Source organism: Panthera onca, chromosome A1, assembly GCF_046562875.1.
Source record: "Panthera onca isolate mPanOnc1 chromosome A1, mPanOnc1 haplotype 2, whole genome shotgun sequence".
Lineage (NCBI taxonomy): Eukaryota > Metazoa > Chordata > Mammalia > Carnivora > Felidae > Panthera > Panthera onca.
In genome coordinates this window covers 28,658,716-28,682,271 of record NC_138339.1, presented here as the reverse complement: position 1 = coordinate 28,682,271, position 23,556 = coordinate 28,658,716, and the positions used below count along the sequence as shown (strand labels likewise).

Below are 23,556 nucleotides of genomic sequence, written 5' to 3'. Positions count from 1 at the left end.
TCATTTGATTGGGGAATTTAGTCCATTTACATTCAGAGTGATTATTGAAAGATATGAATTTAGTGCCATTGTGTTATCTGTAGATAACACAATGTGGTTTTGTGTTTGTGGTGATGTTGTCTGGTCATTTGTAGTCTTTGCTGCTTTCCACTCACAGAGTCCCTCTTAGAATTTCTTGCAGGACTGGTTTAGTGGTCACAAACTCCTTTAGTTTATGTTTGCTTGGAAGCTCTTTATTTCTCCTTTTCTGAATGACAGCTTTGCTGAATAAAGGATTCTTGGCTACATATTTTTCTTATTCATCATATTAAATGTTTCCTGCCATTCCCTTCTGGCCTGCCAAGTTTCAGTGGAAACTTATGTGTCTACCTTTGTAGGTGAAGGACATTTTGTCCCTAGATGCTTTCAGAATTCTCTCTTTATCTTTGTATTTTGCAAGTTTCACTATGATATGTCATGGGGTTGACCTTTTTTTGTTGATTTTGAAGGGAGTTCTCTGTGCCTCTTGGACTTGGATGCCTGTTTTTTTCCCCCAGATTAGGGAAGTGCTCAGCTATAATTTGTTCAAATAAACCTTCTGCCCCTTTTTGCTCTTCTTTTTCTGGGACTCCTCTGATATGGATATTGTTTTGTTTCATGGAATCACTTAGATCTCTAATTCTCCCCTGTGGTTTAGTACTTTCCTCTCCCTCTTTTTTTCAGGTTTATTATTTTCCATAGTTTTGTATTTTATTTCACCTATTCTCTCCTCTGCTTCTTCAATCCTCACTGTCACTATATCTAGTTATTTTGCATCTCCATATTGCATTTTTAAAATTCATCCTGACTAGTTCTTTGGTCTTTGATCTCTGTGTCAAACATTTCTCTGGTGTCTTCTATGCTTTTCTTCAAGCCTAGCTATCAGTCTTATGACTATTTTTCTAAATTTTGTTCAGATATATTTTTTATATCTCTTTTGAGCAAGTCTCTGGCTGTGATTTCTTCTCAACCTTTCTTATGGGGAGAATTCCTCTGGCTTGTCACTTTGCTTAAGTTTCTCTCATTTGCATTTTTTAAAAGCCTGTCATGTGTCCTGCATCTGAGAGTACTACTATATTAAAAAGGAGTCATACACTATCCAGGGCCTGGCACTCCAGGAAGTGTTTCTGGTGTATGTTGAAGGCACTCTGCTGTTGCGTTTTGGCTGCTCTATCCCACTGGTCAATCCTTTGCAGAGCTCCTCCTTGCTTCAACTAGGTGTGCTTTGATTTGTTTGTTGAAGTAACGCTAGGAAAAAAAGGATGGGGGAAACCTGATCCCATAAAAAGAGAAAAAGGAAAGTGGAGAACAGAAAACCAAAAAGAATAAAAAAAACCCCAGAAAACTATAAGCCTGATTCCAAAGAAAGAGTAGGAAAAAAATAAAGAAAAAAGTAGAATAAAAGAGAAAAGATGAAACAAAAAGAGAATAAATAAAGTCTGATATACATATACATATACAAATGTATATGTACATCAATATATCTCTCTATATATGTATATCTATCTATATATAGATATAGATATATTGATATACATATACATATACATATGTATGTGTATATATATGTGTGTGTGTGTGTGTATATATATATATATATATATATACATATATATATATATATATATATATATATATATATATATATATGTGGTAAGAAATGACAAAAAGAAAATCAGAAACCATGAGCCTGATTCCAAGAGAAAAAAAAGAAAAAAGAAAGGGGAAAGAAAGAGAGGAAAAAAAAAGTTGTCTGTTGGCGCCTGGGGCTGGTGGCTGTGCTGTTCTGGAGGAGAGACTGGCTGCGATGGGTCAGCCAGTCTTGCTCCAGTAAATAAGCAGTTTCCAGGCATGGAGGGGAGGGTTTAGGTGTAATCAGTCCTGCCTCCACTGGGAGCCACTGTGTTGCTCTCCAATGTCCCACTGTGTTGGTGTTGGGGAGAAAATGACATCACTCCAATCTCTCAACCCTGCACCAGGGATCTCAACCCTATCTTATCAGGCAGCCCTCACAGAATAGAGAATGCAGTCAGCTTGCCCTGCTCCACAGTTCTCCTGCACCTTCTTGGTGCTCAGCTGGATTCAAAATCTGAAGTCTTAAAGGACCCAGCACTGTGCAGCAATGCTCCCCACCTCCAGAGTAAAGCCTCTCCCCACTGCTAATGAAAGGCCTTTGGCTGGCACCTGTAGGGTCTTTTGTCCTTGGGGAGACAAAAACCCTTCATCTCAAAGTACTCTGAGAAGAGAATTATTCTCTCCCAGGGCACCCCAGAGATTGCTACACCACACTATGCACTCTGGGGTGGCTGTTTCCTCCCCAGGAGCATGAGCCAGGGATCCAGCCTGGATAAAGTTGCACACTTCTGAAAACTCTGAGTTTCAATTCCAAGGCTGTTGCAAACAAAGAGTTGGGACACTCAGTACTTCTTGCTCCCAAGTCCATAGTCCAGAGAAGCTTGTTCTTGTCCTAACTCCATGCTGCACTTTCATAATCCCTTTCTCTTTCTCTCCTTTTTGTCTCTCCACAGAAGGGGTTCTCTCTCCTCTATGCTCTGCCACTGTATATCCCTAAATTCACACATATCCACCTCAATCCTGCCAAGCTGTATCCCTCCAAATGTGGAGATCATTTGGCTGCTCTGCAGTTCAATTTCCTGGGTGTTCTAAGTGATCTGACATCAATACAGCTGTGTTTGAGTGGCAAGGCCCTCCTACTTCTCTGCCATCTTAACTCTCCTCTCCCTGCATCCATTTCTTGCATAGGTTAAAGGTAAGCTAGAGCAAGCAGTCTGAGGAGGTAGGGGTTTGTATTTTATGTAATCTGTGTTACCTCAGGAAACACAAACACAAATTAAAAATTAGAGTAATTCCCACAGACACACCATTACTGTAGTCATACATCCCACTCTGCTGACCTAATCACTACAAAGTCGTTATCTTCCAAAGTACCCCTCTTTCCAACGTGGGCCAATTCTATTCTTTTCTTCCTGATTGGGCATTCTCTGCTCTGAGACCCATAGATTCAAGAGAAATGCTCCTTGATGATGCATAGTTTTAGACAATCATTGCAAGATAGAACCAGTACTTCCCCTAGGAGTAAGCTTCTCTTTCCTTAGAATCTCACAATTTTCTTAGGAGAGGTGGTGCCTAACTCTGTCATGTGCAGGATCTTACAGTTATGCCCTAATGACCACAGTTATCCTGAATGCCTTAATTTCATGTTCAGAAATTTTCAGGCCTAACTGGAAACTTGGAATCCTGCTAAATATATTTGAATCTCAAGGATTTTGTTTCATTTAAAAAATTTTTTTAATGTTTATTTATTTTTGAGAGAGAGAGAGAGAGAGAGAGAGAGAGAGAGAGAACAGGGGAGGAGCAGAGAGATAGGGAGACACAGAATCAGATGCAGGCTCCAGGCTCCAGGCTCTGACCTGTCAGCACAGAGCCCGACGCAGGGCTCGAACTCACAAGCTGTGAGATCATGACCTGAGCTGACATCAGACGTTTAACCTATTGAGCCACCCAGATGCCCCTTAAGGATTTTGTTTCTAAGTGGTGGATCTACCTCCTTCTGCTTTAATGACTATTTCTTGGACTAATATTCAATATCCCATGTTTCTAATTCCCCCTCTAACATGAATTTACATGGAGAATGATTCCATAAAGAGTGCTGACTGATTATCCAATAGGAACCCTTCCCACTTCATTTACAGCAGTGTGCCTAATTTCCACCAGTACAGTTATTTCTTCAGGACATGGTATCTCCACAAGGCCTGGCTAAAATGAGCATGTCGCTAGGATCAGGAAGTACTTGAGGCCTAAGCAGAGAAGTTCATCACACTGACATGGAGGCCATGAGTCACAAGGAAATTTTTGATGGAGGATTACCACAGGTCAAAATTTGAGAAGCCCTCAGCTGGGGCTTACCTTAAGTGAGACAGTGGGGCTGAAGAAACTCATCTTCCTGTGCTCACCATCAACTTTCTGTCCCCTTACCATGGATTTCCCAACTGCCACATCAATTTCAGAGCCTCTGTTCACATCTTTACAAAAATGAAATTTTGTGTTGTTCCTAGGTGGAAGCCATTATCTACTACTGGACCGTGTATCTGAGATTCTTCAAGATCATGGTCATAATGTCACTATGCTTTTTTACGGAGAAGAGTTTTTAATCCCAGGTATGTTTTTTAGTAATCATTGAATTCTTTTATCCCAGGGAGACAATGTGTTTTGTATAGTACTGTGAAGCACATAATCTTTCTGGATCTAGTTGTATTGACAGAATGGGAAAAACGTGTGTGTGTGTGTGTATGTTTATGATACCTGCTGACTATCATATTAAGTTCTGTAGGTCTGGCCTCCACATGCTGTATCTCCATGTTTTACCCCTTTAGCTAGGTGTCACTTCAACTCAGGCAGGCCTCTGTACATTATTATTTATTGATCAGTTTGATAACTACTACTCTGTGGTATGGTTTTAATTTGTTTGCACAGATGTCTTCAGCCAAATTTATAGGTTCTATTATGTAAGGACAGCTGCTTTTTCTGTTTCATAGGTTACTTTCTAATCCTGTTCTGAGGCCCGAAATTTAAGAAAGCTTTTAAAAGGATGTCTTTTATTCATGTCTTAGGATCAAAATCTATCAGTGAGATGATCCTGTATTCATGAGAAGTTACTGGCTGCCTATGAGTTGTACATAGTGATGTCACAAGTTCATGAGTCACTGAATGCAAAGAATTTTAGCTAAGATGAAGCTCATCAATCTTGTCAACAATTCTGTTGACAGACAAGGAGACAGAGGCCCAGAGAACTGCAAAGATTTGTTCAAGTTCACACAGCAATTTAATAATAGAGTTGGGTGGATCTGGAACTTAAAGCTCTGATTTTCTCATTCGGAATTGCTACAGCTTTAGCTTAAAAAAATCCAAAATTAAGCATTTTTTTATGAAAATCAAGTCTGAGCAAGTATGGAATTCTGAAGATGAACTTAAGATTGTTATTGTGTAATCACCTTTTAGACTGGGTTCTATATTGTTCACTGAATATCTTTTCCATATATGTCCCTTTGTATCTGCCTTAATTGTCAGTCTGATTGTGTATTTGCCTTGACTGCCAACCATGGTAGTTGTAACACATGATCATTTCATTTTGGTGGTTTCTGGGAATGAGGAACTGCTAAAAGCTTTAGACCCTCTACCTCTTTAACAAACAGACCCACACTCAGAACTACCAACAATTCAGGGGACTCATGGATTCCCTTAGTTTTATTCTTGGTTCCAAGTTTTAAGAGTCCAGAGTTTCTTGCAATATTTACCATTTACTGGAAATTCTGGAGGTTTTGAAATGGATTATTTATTTTTCACTACAGCAGTACCTTTGCAGAGGTCTGCAAATAAGGAAACACGTGATTGGATTATTTTTGTTGACCTGATTCAATACTCAGTATTGAAACTTTTGAACGTGTATTAACTACTTGTTTGGATAACTTCCTTATAGAGTTTTTATTTACAACTTTACTAAATAAATGACTTCAGAAATACTGAAGTAGAAACCATTTCTAATGCTTACATGGGGGTTGTTCTGATCAATAACCGAAGTCACAAGTGTAAGATGCCAGCCTACACAGGATTTTCCTTTTCCTAAGTGAGCTTGCTATACCTTTCTATCCACCAGATAGACATTCTCCACATGACAGTTCTTCTTTTTTCTGGGGGGACTGTGCAGTTACATCATTGATTCTGAGGGATTTGCTTGCACTCATGAGAAGTTCTGCCTGGAGGGACATTGCCATGACCAAATAATTCCATCCCTTTCAACCAGTTAGGTTCTGCTTTCTTTGGGTAAGGAGGTAGAAGAACAGGTCAATAGCTAATGCAAGGAAGCTCTGTCTTGGAATTCAGACTTTTGAATGGACTGAAGGTCTTCTCCCTTTATCTATCTAGTAGTGCTCACCTTACCCCTGGGAGCTAAAAAACCCAGGATCTTGTCTGCTGTTATCAAGGTGGGGTCAGTTTCTTATTTCAAGGGTTTATAGAGTTTAACAAAACACAACCACCTTTCCCTCTGAATTTCAGAACCAACAGAGAGAAAGTTATAGGAGTTAGGTAAAAATGCACCTTCATCTAGTTGATTGGGGAACTTCCTTTAGATCTTCATTAACTCTCAAGGCCCTGAGTAGTGGCTTGAAAATAGGCTCTGTAAACCTCTGAGTATTGTTCTGTTTCATTCTTTATTGTGCCTTGGGTAGTTTCCTCACGTTTGAACTGAACTGTTCTTAGGAACACTCCAACCCCAAACTTTCCCTACAGCTCTCTTTTGGTTTTCTGGTATTCTGGCCTGTGAATTCCAGCTGCCATGTCCTTCCCCTAATCTGCTGTGCTGCACTCAGGGAGATGGCCAGGCCAGGTGTGGGTGCCTCCTCCATGAGATGTATCTTGGAAGCTTCCTCCAGCCATCCATGAATGTCCTGTGCTACCTGGTGTCTAACGTCTAAAAAACCATTTTAGCATATATTTGGTCTGGTTTTCTTTAGTTGTTTAAAGGAAGAATTTCCATATGGCCCTATCACTTTCTTGTGGCCACAGACTGAAGTTGCTTATATTCATTATTTAAACCATTCTATTGAAGTAATATTGGCATATAATAAACTGGATATATTTAAAATATATTATTTGATATATTTGTACATGTACCTATGAAATCATCAACATAATCAAGATGACAAATATATTTTTTCCCTCACCAGAAGATTTCTAATGCCCTTTTGCAATCTCCCCTCTGGGGCCTCCCACCTTTCTATTCCCATTGCCAGTCAATCCCTAATATGTCCCTATGTGTTAGATTACATCATGCAGATTTTATATCAGTGGAATCATAATTATCTAGTGTTATATTTTAGTTTATTGTACTCAGCATAAATATTTTTGGATGCATTCATAGTGTGTGTATGAGTAGTTCATTCCATTTTCTTGCTGAATAATGTTCTATGTGTGTACTAACACAATGCGTTTCTTTAGTTGCTGTTGCTGGGCATTAGTGTTGTCTCCAGTTCTGAGCTATTGTTAATACACCTGCTGTGTAGATTTGTGTGCATGCCTATGTATGAACAGGTACTGTCTTTTCTCTGAATTAACTGGTAGGAGAGCAGTGACTGAACCATAGGTTAGGTGCTGTTTAAGTTTTTAAGAAATGGCCAAACTGGTTTCCAAAATTGCTGTAACATTCTGCATCTCACCAGAAGTGACTGCAAGCTTCATGTACACCACACCCTTGTCAGTACTTGGTTAGCCTTTTTACTTTTATCCTTCCTTGTGTAGGTATTTAGTTGTATATCATTGCGGTGTTTACATGCATTTCCTTTGTTAGTAATGATGCTAAGCCCTTCTTCATGTGTTTATTTGTCTACTATATATCTTCACTGGTGAAGTGTGTGTTAAATTTCACCCATTTTTACATTGGTTCTTTGTTTTGTTATTATTGAGTCTTCAGTGCTCTTGATATATATTTGGGATATATATATATATCTTGGATATATATTTGGGATATATATATGGTAAAATACCAGATATAAGCCCTGCAAATATTTTTTCCCAGTTCGCGACTTTTCATTGTCTCAGGAGTGCTTTTTGTAGAGCACAATTTTTACTTTGATGAAGTGTAATTTTATACTTTTGCTACATGTATTAGTATGAATATGATTTTTTTATTTATTCTGTTAAAATGATGAATGTCAGTAATAGATTTTCAAATGTTAAGTTAAGCTTGTAGTCTGGGATTGAATTCCATTTGGTCAAAATATATTTTATATATAAATACACAGAGAGAGAGAGAGAGAGAGAGGGAGAGAGAGAGGCAAGCAGGGGAGGGACACAGAGAGAGGGAGACACAGAATCTGAAGCAGGCTCCAGTGCTGATAGCTCAGAGCCTGATGCACAGCTGGAACTCACAAGCTGTGAGATCATGACCTGAGCCGAAGTCAGACACATAACTGAATGAGCCACCCAGGCACCCCTGTATTTTTCTTTTATATATTTTATATTTTGTTTGTTTGAATTTTGGTTTAATATTTTATATCTCTGTCCATGAGGATCATCGTTCTGTGATTTTCTTGAGTTTTTTTTTTTTTTCTTTCTTCAATTGCTATCAGTGAAATTCTTATCTCAGAATGAATTGGGTTGTGTTCCTTTTTCAGTTTTCTGGAAGAGTTTGGGTAAAATTAGTATTGTTTCTTCCTAAATTGTTTCAGCCAATCTGAGAGTCAGCATGTCTCTCCCCACCCCAAAGTTAGGTTTGGGTGTTAAGACATATGGCCTTACATATATACCAAGAGGCTATAAAATGGTTTATTATTAGTATGATGACACTTTTAGGGGAGAGTAAAGCAACTCCCAAGGTGGTCCAAAAGTACATTGAGAGAGCAGGAAAAAGAGGGTGGCTTTGGGCTTTTATGGCGGTCAGCAGTGGGACTGGAATGGGCATTTCCCTTCTTGTTTGACTGATGGCCAGAACATGCCATGTCTCATGTATTTCAATTTGAACATGTTTAAGTAAGTCATTATGGTATTTTATGAGCCTTGCTGCCTAAGACTGATGAGAGAGTTGAAAATATTACTGAATGTCTTGTTTAAAAGACTAACTATATGGTTCAGTTGGTTAAGCATCTGACTTCGGCTCAGGTCATGATCTCATGGTTTGTGAGTTTGAGCCCCTCATTGGGATATTTCCTGTAGGTAAGTATCCTCTGTCACCCCCTCTCTCTGCCCCTTCTCCACTTGTTTTTTTTTTTTCTCTCTCTCTCTCAAAATAAATAAACTTAAAAAAAAAAAAAAAGACCAGCTTTGTGCATTTAGAAAAGTGAATTAGTGCTTTGGTCATGATCAGTAATGTCTGAAAATCTAGAGGATAAGGACAGTCTTCTTTAAGGCTGTGTATTGTGTCTTTAGTGTGTAGAGACACATGTGCAATCTTCTTTTATATTTTGGATATCCATTTCACAGGAGATTCTGAGTACTTAACCCAAATAAAACAACCGTTCCTCTTTATAGGTTTATTTAGAATGTCTTTTTCTTCTTTGACTTAACTTTGGTAGTTTATATCTTTCCAGGAAGTTGTCCATATAATGTTGTCTAAATTTTTAGCATCTGCAGTTCATAGAATTCATTTATAGTCCTTTTTATTTCTGTGTGGTCATTAGTGGTGTTACTTCTTTCATTTATTTTTTTTTCTTCTAATACTTTATTTAAATTCAGGTTAGTTAACATATAGTGTAGTATTGGTTTTAAGAGCAGAATTTTGTGATTCATCAGTTACATATAACACCCAGTGCTTATCACAAGTGCCTCCTTAATGCCCTTTGCCCATTTAGCTCTCCTCCCACCTCCCCTCCTGCAACCCTCAGTTTGTTCTCCATAGTTACAAGTCTCTTATGGTTTGCCTCTTTGTTTTTATCTTATTTTCATTTTCTTTCCTTCCCTTATGTTCATCTGTTTTGCTTCTTAAATACCACATATGAGTGAAATCATACAGTATTTGTCTTTCTCTGACTGTCTTATTTCACTTAGTGTAATACACTCTAGCTTCATCCATGTCCTTGCAAGTGGTAAGATTTCATTCTGATTGTAGTAATTTGTGTCTTCCTTGTCTGTAAATTTTATTCATTATTTCAACGAATTGGCTCTGGTTCCATTGATTCCTTCTTGTTTTTTCTTATTTCCAAAATTAATAGTTTCTCCCCTAATCTTTATTAATTCTACCTTCTGTTTTATATTTAATACACTTTCTTTCCCAATATCTTATGGTGGCAGAATAGGTTATTGATGTGATAACTTTCTTTGTTAACATAGCTGTAAATTTTCTTCTGAGTACTAATTTTGGTACAACCCATAAGTTTTGGTATGCTGTATTTTCATATTTATTTTTGTCTAAGTATTTTCTGATTTCTGTTGTGATTTCTATTTGACACATTGCTTATATAAAATATGTTGTTTAATTACCATAATTGATAAATTTTCCAGTTTTCCTTCTGTTGTTGATTTCTACCTCCATCCTGTTGTGGTCAGATGTCCTGGGGTAATTATGTTTTAAAATCTGTTGAGACTTATTTGTGACTGAACATATGGTCTCTGCTGGAAAATGTCTCAGGTACCTTTAAGAGGAATGAGTATGCTGTTACTCTTAGGTAGAATGTTCTGTATATGTCTGTTACATCTAGTGGATCAATGTGTGCAAGTCTTGTGTGCAAGTCTTCTATTTCCTTACTGATCTTCTTTCTGGTTTTTCTGTCCATTATTGAGAGTGGAGTATGAAATCTCCAATGATTATTATGGAACTATCTGTTTCTCCCTCCATTCTGCCAGCTTTTGCTTTAGATATTTTGTGGTTTCTCATTAGATGATATGTGTTTATGATAGTTTTATCTTCTTGCTGTAGTGAATCTTTTATTGATATATAATATCTTTCTTTGTCTTGTAATATTTTTTGATTTATGGTCTATTGTGATTGATATTTGCTCATCTGCTTTCTTTGATTATTATTTGTATGGAATATCTTTTTCTGTGTACCTGTATCATTGGACCTAAAGTCTCTTGTAGACAGTTTATAGTTAGATCATGTTTTTCTTTGTGTGTGTGTTTGTAGCCTTTTAATTTTTGTATTTATTTTTAAAAATAATTTCTTCATTTTGGAATGATTTTGTATTTAAATAAAAATTGCAAAGATGGTACAGAAAGTTCCCATACAACTCACATCTTCATCTCCCCATTGTTAATCCCATTTAATTTTTAATTTTTTAATTATTGTTATTATTATTTTAATTTTATTTTTAATTTTTTAAAATTTACATCCAAATTAGTTAGCATATAGTGCAACAGTGATTTCAGGAGTAGATTCCTTAGTGCCCCTTACCCATTTAGCCCATCCCCCTCCCACAAGCCCTCCAGTAACTCTCAGTTTATTCTCCATATTTATGAGTCTCTTGTGTTTTGCCCCCTCCTTGTTTTTATATTATTTTTGTTTCCCTTCCTTTATGTTCATCTGTTTTGTCTCTTAAAGTCCTCATATGAGTGAAGTCATATGATTTTGTCTTTCTCTGACTGACTAATTTCACTTAGCATAATACCCTCTAGTTCCATCCACATAGTTGCAAATGGCAAGATTTCATTCTTTTTGATTGCTGAGAAATACTCCATTGTGTGTGTGTGTGTGTGTGTGTGTGTGTGTGTGTGTGTGTGTGTATATATATAGAAAGAGCCCAAATATCCATCAATGGATATTTGGGTAAAGATATATATATATATATATATATATATATATATATGCGCCACATTTTCTTTATCCATTCATCCATTGATGGATATTTGGGCTCTTTCCATACTTTGACTATTGTTGATAGTGCTGCTATAAACATGGGGGTGCATGTGTCCCTTCAAAGCAGCACACCTGTATCCCTTGGATAAATACCTAGTAGTGCAATTGCAGGTCGTAGGGTAGTTCTATTTTTAATTTTTTTAGGACCCTCCATACTGTTTTCCAGAGTGGCTGCACCAGTTTTTATTCCCACCAACAATGCAAAAGAGATCCTCTTTCTCCGCATCTTTGCCAACATCTGTTGTTGTCTGAGTTGTTAATGCTAGCCATTTTGACAGGTGTAAGGTGGTATCTCATTGTGGTTTTGATTTGTATTTCCCTGATGATGAGTGAAGTTGAGCGTTTTTTATGTGTTGGATGGCCATCTGGATGTCTTCTTTGAAGAAGTGTCTATTCATGTTCTTTTGCCCATTTCTTCACTGGATTATTTGTTTTCTGGGTGTGGAGTTTGATAAATTCTTTATAGGTTTTGGATACTAACCCTTTATCTGATATGTCATTTGCAAATATCTTCTCCCATTCTGTTGGTTGCCTTTTAGTTTTGCTGATTGTTTCCTTTGCTGTGCAAAACTTTTTATTTTGATGAAGTCCCAGTAGTTCATTTTTGCTTTTGTTTCCCTTTCCTCTGGAGATGTGTTGAGTAAGAAGTTGCTGCGGGCAAGATCAAGGAGGTTTTTGTCTGCTTTCTCCTCGAGGGTTTTGATGGCTTCCTGTCTTACATTGAGGTCTTTCATCCATTTTGAGTTTATTTTTGTGTATGGTGTAAGAAAGTGGTCCAGGTTTATTCTTCTGCATGTCGCCATCCAGTTTTCCCAGCACCACTTACTGAAGAGACTGTCTTTATTCCATTAGATATTCTTTTCTGCTTTGTCAGAGATTAGTTGGCCATACATTTGTGGGTCCATTTCTGGGTTCTCTATTCTGTTCCATTGATAGGAGTGTCTGTTTTTGTGCCAGTACCATACAGTCTTGATGATTACAGCTTTGTAGTATAGCTTGGAGTCTGGGATTGTGATGCCTCCTGCTTTGGTTTTCTTTTTCAAGATTGCTTTGGCTACTCAGGGTCTTTTCTGGTTCCATACAAATTTTAGGATTATTTGTTCTAGCTCTGTGAAGAATACTGGTGTTACTTTGATAGGGATTGCATTAAATATGTAGATTGTTTGGGGTAGTGTCAACATTTTAACAATATTTGTTCTTCCTATCCAGGAGCATGGAATCTTTTTCTGTTTTTTTTTTTTTTTTTTTTTTGTGTGTGTGTGTGTGTGTCTTCTTCAATTTCTTTCAGAAGCTTTGTATAGTTTTCAGTGTATAGATTTTTCACCTCTTGGGTTAGATTTATTCCTAGGTATTTTATGGTTTTTTGTGCAATTGTAAATGGGATCGATTCCTTGATTTCTCTTTCTGTCACTTCATTGTTGGTGTACAGGAATGCAACCGATTTCTGTGTGTTGGTTTTATATCCTGCAACTTTGCTGAATTCATGAGTCAATTCTAGCAGTTTTTTAGTGAAATCTTTTAGGTTTTCCAGATAGAGTATCATGTCATTTGTGAAGAGTGAAAGTTTGACCTCCTCCCGGCCAATTTGGATGCCTTTTATTTCTTTGTGTTGTCTGATTGCAGAGGCTCAGACTTCCAATAGTATGTTGAATAACAGTTGTGAGCGTGGACATCCCTGTCTTGCTCCTGACCTTAGGGGGAAAGGTCTCAGCTTTTCCCCATTGAGGATGACATTAGCATTGGGTCGTTCATATATGGCTTTTATGATCTCGAGGTATGCTCCTTCTATCCCTAATGTCTTGAGGGTTTTTATCAAGAAAGGATGCTGTATTTTGTCAAATATTCTCTGCATCTATTGAGAGGATCATATGGTTCTTGTCCTTTCTTTTATTGATGTGATGAATCACGTTAGTTGTTTTGTGGATATTGAACCAGCCCTGCATCCCAGGTATAAATCCCACTTGCTTGTGGTGAAATTTTTTTTAATGTATTGTTGGATCTGGTTGGCTAATATCTTGTTAAGGATTTTTGCATCCATGTTCATCAGGGAAATTGGTTTATATTTCTCCTTTTTAGTGGGGTCTCTGTCTGGTTTTGGAATCAAGGTAATACTGGCTTCATAAAAAGAGTTTGGAAGTTTTCCTTCCTTTTTTATATTTTGGAGCAGCTTCAAGAGAATAAGTGTTAACTCTTCCTTAAATGTTTGGTAGAATTCCCCTGGAAAGCCACCCAGCCCTGGACTCTTGTTTTTTGGCAGATTTTTGATTACTAATTCGATTTCCTTACTGGTTATGTGTCTGTTCAAATTTTCTATTTCTTTCTGTTTCAGTTTTGGTAGTGTATATGTTTCTAGGAATTTGTCCATTTGTTCCACATTGCCCATTTTATTGGCATATAATTGCTCATAATATTCTCTTATTGTTGTTTTTATTTCTGTTGTGTTGGTTGTGATCTCTCCTCTTTCATTCTTGATTTTATTTGAGTCCTTTCCTTTTTCTTTTTGATCAAACTGGCTGGTGGTTTATCAAGTTTGTTAATTCTTTCAAAGAACCAGCTTCTGGTTTCACTGATCTGTCCTACTGTTTTTTTGGTTTGGATAGCATTAATTTCTGCTCTAATCTTTATTATTTCCTGTCTTCTTCTGGTTTGGGGTTTTATTTGTTGTTCTTTTTCCAGCTCTTTAAGGTGTAAGGTTAGTTTGTGTATTTGAGATCTTTCTTCCTTCTTTAGGAAGGCCTGGATTGCTATATACTTTCCTCTTATGACTGCCTTTGCTGCATCCCAGAGGTTTGGGGTTATGGTGTTATAATTTTAATTGGCTTCCATGTACTTTTCAATTTCCTCTGTAACTTCGTGGTTAGCCCATTCATTCTTCAGTAGCATGTTCTTCAGTTTCCAAGTATTTGTGTGTGTGTGTGTGTGTGTGTGTGTATATATATATATATATATATATATATATATATATATATATATATATTTCCATCTTTTCTCCCCCTCAGTGTGTCCCCCTTAAAATTTCTTGCAGGGTGGTTTAGTGGTCACAAACTCCTTTAATTTTTGTTTGTCTGGGAAAGTTTTTATCTCTCCTTCTATTTTGAATGACAGCCTTGCTGGATAAAGAATTCTTGGCTGCATGTTTCTGATTCAGCACACTGAATATACCCCGCCACTCCTTTCTGGCCTGCCAAGTTTCTGTGGATAGGTCTGCTGCAAACCTGATCTGTCTTCCCTTGTAGGTTAGGGACTTTTTTTTCCCTTGCTGCTTTCATGATTCTCTCCTTGCTTGAGTATTTTGTGAATTTGACTACGATATGCCTTACTGATGGTCGGTTTTTGTTGAATCCAATGGGAGTCCTCTGTGCTTCCTGGATTTTGATGTCTGTGTCTTTCTCCAAGTTAGGAAAGTTTTCTGCTATTATTTGCTCACATAACCCTTCTACCCCTTTTTCTCTCTCTTCCTCCTCTGGGACCCCTATGATTCTGATGTTGTTCCTTTTTAATGAGTCACTGATTTCTCTCATTCTTAAATCGTGCTCTTTTGTCTTAATTTCCCTCTTTTTTCCTGCTTCATTATTCTCTATAAGTTTGTTCTCTGTATCACTGATTCTCTGTTCTGCCTCATCCATCCTTGGTGCTGCTGCATCCATCCGTGTTTGCAGCTCATTTATAGCATTTTTAATTTCATTCTGGCTATTTTTTACTTCTTTTATCTCTGCAGAAAGGGATTCTAATCTATTTTTGAGTCCAGCTAGTATTCTTATTATCGTGATTCTAAATTCTGGTTCAGACATCTTGCTTGTGTCTGTGTTGGTTAAATCCCTGGCTGTCGTTTCTTTGTGCTCTTTCTTTTGGGGTGAATTCCTTCATTGTGTCATTTTGAAGGGAGAAAAGGAAGTAATGAGGCAGAAAAATTGAAATTAAAAAATTTAATATTAAAGAAATATTAAAATTAAAAAATTGAAAAAACACACACAAAAATCGAATAAATGATATTAGATCCTAGGTGTGTTTGGTCTGGGTGTTGAAAGTGATTTGATAGATAAGAGAAAAAAGGTGGGGGAGAAAAAAAGGAAATCGTTTGAGAAATTGAAAAATTGAATACACTGAAGTAGACTAAAATGAAATGTTGGGAGTCAAATAGAATGAAAAAATTTACATAAAAGTAAAAAATATAGTGAAAAAATTAAAGAAAAATATTTTTAATAGAGATTGAAAATAAAATGAATTTTTTCTCTTTCTGTATTCAAGAGAAAGAAAAGAAATGAATAAGAGAAAAAAGAATAAGAAAAAAGGAAATCGTTTGAAAATTTGATAAAGTGAATACACTGAAGTAGAGTAAAATAAAGTGATGGAAGTAAAATAGAATTTGAAAAAATTTACACAAAAGTAAAAAATATAGTAAAAAAGTTAAACAAAAATGTTTTTAATAAAAATTAAAAATGAATTTTTTCTCTTTCTGTATTCAAGAAAAAGAAAAGAAGTGAAAAAGAGAAAAAAAGGAAAGAAAATTGAATAGATGGACGTGCTAACAGACTGAAATAGGACTGAAATTACTTCGTTTTCTGCTAGAAGTCAGACTATGAAGCACTTTATAGTCCACACACTAAGCAGGCGGTGAGACTTGTGTTCTTCAAGACCAAGGTTGGCCCAGTTGGGCGGGGCTTAGTGTAATGGCCTCATTTTCTACTAAATGGCACTGCTTGCCTACTGGGGTGGAGTGTTGTGGCCCCGTAGGTGCATATGCACATGCGTGGGAGCAGTGAAAATGGTGTCACCCCATTACCCAGTCTCTAGTATTGGAAGTCTGTTCTCCCCAGTCAGCAATCGTGCACCCATCCTCTGTCTTCAGCTTTGGTCCACTGCCTGCTTCTTTACTGCCCATGACCAAGCCCCAGGCAGTATCTCTCTCCAGAGTTTTATCTCAGATGCAGCTGTTTTCCCTGGCCCCTTACTTGTGAAGGACCTAGGCTTTGACCCATTCCACCCCTCTACAGGAGGGTCTCACCTCACAATGGCTGAATGTCAGCTGCACCCAGGAATACTTGCTGGACCCTGCTGCTGCCTGTGCCCCAAGACTGTGGCCAGGTGCCATCCTGCCTCAGAAAAAGTTCTCGAGATAGCGTAGCAGCAGCATTTCAGGGATTATGGAAAATCACAATGCACATCAGGCACCAGGCTTCACCCTTAACAACCTTGTTCCAGCACCAGCCAATGTGGCCGTTTTCTGGGGTCTGCTGGGACCAGGTGGCCTCAACAGTTTCTACCAAATGTCCTTTTAGCAGTGGAACTGCTTTTCCTCATGTGGCCCAAGAACCTCCTGGACCCCACTCTGTTCCTGGGGATTCGCCCTTCCCACCAGAGCACCGCCAGATATCAAGCTGTGGAGTTGCAGACTTTGTGCTCCCGTTGTTTACAGTCTTAATGGAATTTAAACCCTTTCCTTTCTCCTTTCTCCCTTTTTAGTTTAGTCCCTGGGGTTGTTTCCAATTTTCCACTTTCTCTCCAGCTGCTTTTGGAGAGGGGTGTTTTTCCTGTATTCTCCCCTCCTTCCCAGTCTCCATCCTCTCTCTGCCTGCAAAAAGGGTTCCCTACCTTTTGGGGCTTCTTGCTCTCCAAGTTCAGCTCTTTGTGTCATGTACCTGCTGAATTCTGTGGTTCAGGTTGTGCAGGTTGTTGTGTTAATCTTCCAATCAGTTCTCTAGGTGTGTAAGATGGTTTAGTGTTGGTCTGGCTGTATTTCATAGATGAGAGACCCACAAAAATCTTCCATGTTGTTCCATCATCTTGGCTCCTCTATTATTTTTTATTGAAGTATAGTTGATACACAATGTGACACTAGTTTCAGATGTCTGACATAGTGATTTGCCAACTGCATATGTATATGTTATGCTATGCTCACCGCACGTGTAGCTACCATCTGTCACCAAACAATGCTATTACAATTGGATCATGTGTTTTTACCCAAAGTCTGTCTTTTGATATGGGAGTTTCATGCATGTCCATTTGAAGTACTTACTGATGAGGAGAGACTTCTGTCATTTTTCTATTTGTTTTCTATATGCCTTGCAGCTTTTTTGTTCCTCACTTTCTGTATTACTGTTTCTTTTGTGTTTAGTTGAGTCTTTGTTGTGAAAATTTTAAATCCCTTTGTCATTTCCTTTTGTGTATATTCTATAGCTATTTTTTGCGTGTGTTATCTTGGGGATTTCATTTAACCTGCTAAATCTGTGTCACTCATTATAATTTATAGAAGTTCAAGTTTGATAACATTCAAAAATTCTGCTCCTGTAATGTGTTGTTCATGGTCACCCTCTTGGGTTGTTGACATCACAAAAATATCTTTTTGTACATCGTGTGCCCCCAGACATAAACTTTCATTAATTTAAATGAATTAGTACATTAAATTATATAGAAAACTTGTTTGGCATTACAAAGTTTAAGTAATACTTGTTTTTAAACCAATGATTTGTTTTAAAAAACGGACTTGTTTCTTTAATCATGTAGAAACCAAAAGTAGTTAGAAACTGTTGCTATAATACTAAGTTTATATTTTTCTATGCAGTTACCTTTATTAAAATATTTATTTTTTCATTCACCTTTGAATTAGTATCTGGTGTCCTTTTGTTTTTTCCCTGGAGGACTCCCTTGAGCATTTCTCTCAGTGTGGGCCTAGTGGTAGCAAGTTTCCTTAGGTTTTGTTTATTTGGGAATGTTTTGATTTTCCCCTCACCTTTGAGGGACAGTGTTGCCAGATACAGAATTTTTTTTTGGCCATTCTTTTATTTTACCACTTTGAATGTATTGGCCTGCTGACTTCTGGTCTCTAAAGTTTCTGATTAGAAATCTATTGATAATCTCATTGACAATCACTTGTATGTGATGAGTCACTTTTCTCTTGCTGCTTTTAATATTCTCTTTTTATCTTTCTAAATTTGATTATAATGAGTCTCGACTATGTGTCTGAGCTCATTTTTCTTGGAGTTGATGAGCTTGGATGTTTATATTCACATCTTTCATCCAATTTGGGAGATTTTGGAGATCATAGCTGAAGTATTCTCTCTATCCCTTTCTTTCTTTCTTCTCCTTCTGAGCATCCACCGTGCATATGTTGGATCCTTAGGCTATGTTGTCTTTTTTTCAGTCTTAACTTTACTGCTCTCCAGCCTCTATCATTTCCATTATCTTCTCTTTAGGTTCACTGTTAATTTCTTTTGACTCAAATCTGCCTTTGAATCCCTCTAGTGAAATTTTCATCACATTAGTTGTATTTTTCATTTCTAGAATTCGTTTTTAGCTTCTTTTCTGATTTTCTATCCCTTTATTGACATTTTTATTTTGCACACATTTTTTTTCCTCTACCTCCCCCACATCTTGCTTTAGTTCTCTGAGAATCTTTAAGGCAGTGATTTTAAAGTCATTGTCTGGTATATCTACCATCAGGTTTTTCTCAAGAACAGTTTCTGTTGATTTATTATTTTCCTCTGAATAGGCTTTCGTTTTCAGCTTCTTGGTGTGTCTTGTGATTTTTGTAGAAGACTGAATATTTGAATCTAACCATGTGTTAAATCTGGAGATGAGACTTTCCTCCCTTCCCCAGGGTCTGCAGATTTTTGTTATTCATTTTGTTTATTAATTTTTTTGATTGTTTTATCCTGCTGTTGTGGAAAAGATCAATATAAGATGTAGATTTCAATGTCCTCAGGTATTTTCTGGACCTTTTCCTGGTCATAAGTGGACACTTTCTTCTAGTGTTCCTGGTTTATGTAGTTGTTTTCCAATGTTCTAGCCTTTAATATCTGTCTTGCATAAGGGAAAAACAGAAAAATGAGGGAGAAAAAAAGATCATCAGCCTTTTAAGATCCCTTGAAGTCCATTCAGCCAGAGCGGGGAGATGGTTGCAACAATAGGTGTAGGGATAGCAAAGACTTTGCTGCCTACTTCTTTGTCTGCACTTCTGTGATTAGAGCAGCAAGCAGCAATCAGAACCCAGATATGTGATATTTGGATTTTGTTTGTTTGTTTGTTTGTTTGTTTTGGTCCACTCTGGTTCTTGAAACCTCTGTGCATGCTGCTTTGTGAATACATGTATCGGTGCTTGCCATGTGATGGGGAGAGGGGATGGATAGTTGCTATTGTGATAAAAGCTGAAATAACTGAAATTGAGTAAGATTATCTGCAATTTACATTGAAAACCTGCCCTAGAAGTTACTGCAACTCTTCAAAATAGATACTCTAGACCGAGTCTTCTAGTTCAATTTTTATTTAATTAGGGGAGGCAGATTCCTGTTGCTCTACCATCTTCCCAGAAATTTCCCTACTATCTTTTGACCTTTTTTTTTTTTTTTACAAAATTATATATATACATATGATGTTGAATATGTGTGTGTGTGTATATAAAAGAGAATTTTCACCAGTTTCTGTTTGAATGTGTGTCCAGGAAAGCTTTTTGTACATATGTGCTCAAAGTGGACCACAGGAGTACTTTCTTGACAGTGTCAGGGATGGAAAGTCCTCCACTGAACAAATAATTCTTCTTAGGAATCACCTGAGGTGCTGTAGCTTCTGCTTTGTGTAAGGCAGCGGCACATCCCTCTTTGTGAGCCTCTATGTGAATTTTTGTGTCTTGAATGAGTGTGTTCAATGAATCTCTACAAAAGTTGTCCACAATATAGTGTCATACATGTGCTCCTGGAGAAAGGTAAATGTGGTTAAGATCTTGCCAGCAAAGCTTATGAGCAAGGCTGTTGAGGTAGTCCATGAGAAGTCAGTACAAGTGATTTGTATCCTTCAAAGATGAAGGAGAAGAGAAACTGCAGCTGAGATCTTGTTGAAATAGGATCAGAACATACTAACAAATCTATGCTTGCAAAGTATCTATTACTACTTAGATAGAGTCAGCAATTTCAGTAATATTGGAGATGGGGAGCAGGCTTAATATGATGCATCATTGCAATGTTATAGTAATGTTCTGCAAGGTATCATAAATTCTTTTCAGGTTTATGAATTAATCTAAATTAAGCTATTAAATGGAAAAGCAGTGTAGATAATCACTCCTTTGCTTAATAGATCTTTTATAATGGGATTTCATCCTTAAAGCCACTGTTTCAATATGTATTGGGTTGTATTTAAAGGTTAATATGTTGGACAGATCCAAACACGTCCTTTTTTGTCAAGCTGACTATAAGTGCCAGAACTCTAATATTATTTTAATTTATGACATATTACATAAGACAACAATTACTATTAGTAGATGATGTAAAAGATGGTTGCTATGACTATGGGATATTTTATCCCAGTAGTTAAGACAGGGCATGGAAATATGTCCTGTATCTAATACTTTTGACTCCTAGTAATACAGGAATATCTACATAAATATAGAAAATATAATCATTATATCTGTTATTTTTGCCCCAGTATTGATTAAGAACACTAATCTCACTAATCTTTGTCATTGTTTCATCTCATCCAATGTTAAAATTCATTTAGAAGTTCTGACAGAGAGGTACAAAAGCAACTTGTCCCCTTTATCAGTTGTAAATTTTTAAAAGTAATGTTAGATTCCCACACGTATCAAAACAGAACTCTGTTTTCTTTCCTGACTCTCCCACCCTGCCCATCTCCTCTCTTTTCTCTTTCTTTTGGTTGTTATTAGATGTATTTTGGGGAAGTATCTGTTATAACCTGCCTATATATATATATATATATATATATATATATATATATAAGCTTCTTCTTCAGAATATCCCCATTAGTATCATCAAAGTTAGGGGTCTCCCCATGGATAATTTTGAGACATGTGAAATTAATTCGAACTAACTCCTTGAAATAACTCCATGGGCCTGTCATCAGTCTTTTTCTCTATTACTGTGTTAATCAAGATTTTCCTCTAGCTACAAGATAATCAGCAGCAGCAGAAAAGTCATTTTCTAAGGTTCTAGCACACCATCTACTTTTGCAGGTATCGATCTCATCATATCACTTGGTAACTACCCTTCTTTACATCATTCAGTGCACTTGTAAATTGCTATCAGTTTTACTCTGGAGGACCATTCTTAAGGGGGCAATACCTGACTGCGACACACAGTCACAGAATTCTACCTAGCCTAGTGTCAATCACAGCTCATGCTGGAATCCAGAAACACAATCCAATCTGATACAGAAAATAGGTTTGTGTGAGACACATAATCAAGACCATGTAAAAGTTAAACCCATACTTTTGTCTCTAAATGCCAATTGTGGAAGCTTCTGAGTGGGATGGAGGTGAGGATCCCCCTAACGTGGGTCTGGCTTGCTTGGCTTGAAAATCTTCGTCACACAAGGGAGGGCATGTTGAGCCTTTCCTCTAAGTTTTTCAGGATATGTCACGGAAGGTTAAGGGAGAGATGAAGCTTGAAAGCTGTCAGCAGTCTAACTTCAAAAATGGTGTTAGACTTTTTATTACACAGGAGTTATGGGGAAAATGCCAGGATGGTAAGTAGGGCTGCACAAGACTGCAATTTTTAACTGCAATTTTTAATTTAGAAGACTAAATTTTTAATTTAGGCACTGGTATTTTTTGGTAGAATGAAAAACCTCTGCATGTTTCACTTTTAATTTTAATGAAAATGATTTCTTTTTCTAAGTGATAAATGACAGGGGAACGGGTATAAAATAAGGTCTGTATTTAAATATAAGGTATGCCATTCACTATACGTGCAATCCTGACAAATTATCTGGCACTCCTTTCATCTCTGTTTTCTCACCTATAAAATGATGAATAGTTATACCTTTATGTGAAAACTTTAAATAGAATCTTGAAGTACTTTAAAATGAATAAAAGTGTCTAAACCTATTATCAATAAATATTGGCAGGTTGTGTGATTGAAGAAATGAGAAAGCAGAAAAAACCATACAAAATAGAAGTTCAGTAAGGGAACATTTGAAAATATTTACAATAATTGGAATAAATAAACCATGATATCCTCATGCGAATGTTAATTTGGGTTGTATGGCATAATTAAAATTTTTCCTATTGGTGTTTTATTTTTTATCCTCTTTTTTAAGAAAAGGGTGAAACATCATATAAAGTTATCAGTTGGCTTCCACCTGAAGATCATAAAAAAGAATTCAAGAAATGTTTTGATTTCCTTGTGACAGAAGCTTTGCATGGCAGGTAATTTCTTTTATTCTCTGCTTGAAAGACTTACGTTTTAGTGATTTAAATGAATGGTTGGATACATAGATACTTGGAGTGAGTTTAAGAGCAATGGATAGATGAATGGATGAATGGATAGATGGGGAGATAAATGACAGGGGGCAGAGAATAAATGGAGTAGATGAATTTTTACTCGCAATTATTCAGTCTGTGTAGTGTGCCTCTTCCACTGAAAGTAGGAATGCATTTCTGTATATGAGGGGGATTGTTCCTTTTGGATCTTCCTGGCAACACTTCACCTACAGTGTTTGCATATTCTCCACCACACAGATGGTGGATAGACAATTTAATTTCTCATTGTTGGTATGCAAATGGGAGTCGCCATATTATACTTATTTTTCCTCCCGCTTCCTCACATAAATTCAAGAATAGAAAAATGCTTATGAATATTGATTTCTTATACCTCAAACCAGTGTCTTTTAAACTCGTTTAAGAAATCAAATATCTTGGTGATACACAACGAGTGAGTAACCTGAGAGCTTTGCCATTACCTAGAATGTATAGAAAGTTCTTCATGTTTGACATCAGAGGGGAAGACACAAATTCATTCCTTACTTGCTTAATACAGTGGCTTAATGTCCACCCCCCTTCTTCCTTAGAAATTTTGTTTGCTAGTAGGTGGTCATAAAATATGGCTTTTTTTATAAAGTCATTTTCCTTAGTCAAACTAGACTCCAAATTTTCTCATATATAAGAGATCTGATCTAAAGTACTGATTTGAAATTTTGTCTATATCATCTTGTTATTGATACATTTTTAAATTCTATATCTCATCTCTTCTTCTTTAAACTGATTACCTTGAAGGCCGTTTTTTTTTTAATGTTTATTTTATTTTTGAGAGAGAGACAGTGAGAGCAGGGGAGGAGCAGAGAGAGAGGGAGACACAGAATCCGAAGCAGGCTCCAGGCTCTGAGCTGTCAGCACAGAGCCTGACGCGGGGCTGGAACTCACAGAACGTGAGATCGTGACCTGTGCTGAA

General features: G+C 37.0%; 1 protein-coding gene across 3 annotated transcripts in view; it reads left to right on the top strand.

Moving 5' to 3' along the window:
- Window positions 1–23,556, top strand: part of LOC132680740 (UDP-glucuronosyltransferase 3A2-like) — a 46,500-nt gene that overhangs the window by 5,639 nt on the left and 17,305 nt on the right. For all 3 annotated transcript variants that reach the window (XM_078444858.1, XM_078444861.1, XM_078444857.2), the window contains 2 exons: window positions 4,095–4,196; window positions 22,427–22,535. In XM_078444858.1, the coding sequence (XP_078300984.1) occupies window positions 4,095–4,196; window positions 22,427–22,535 (211 nt within the window). The remainder of the gene's footprint in view (window positions 1–4,094; window positions 4,197–22,426; window positions 22,536–23,556) is intronic.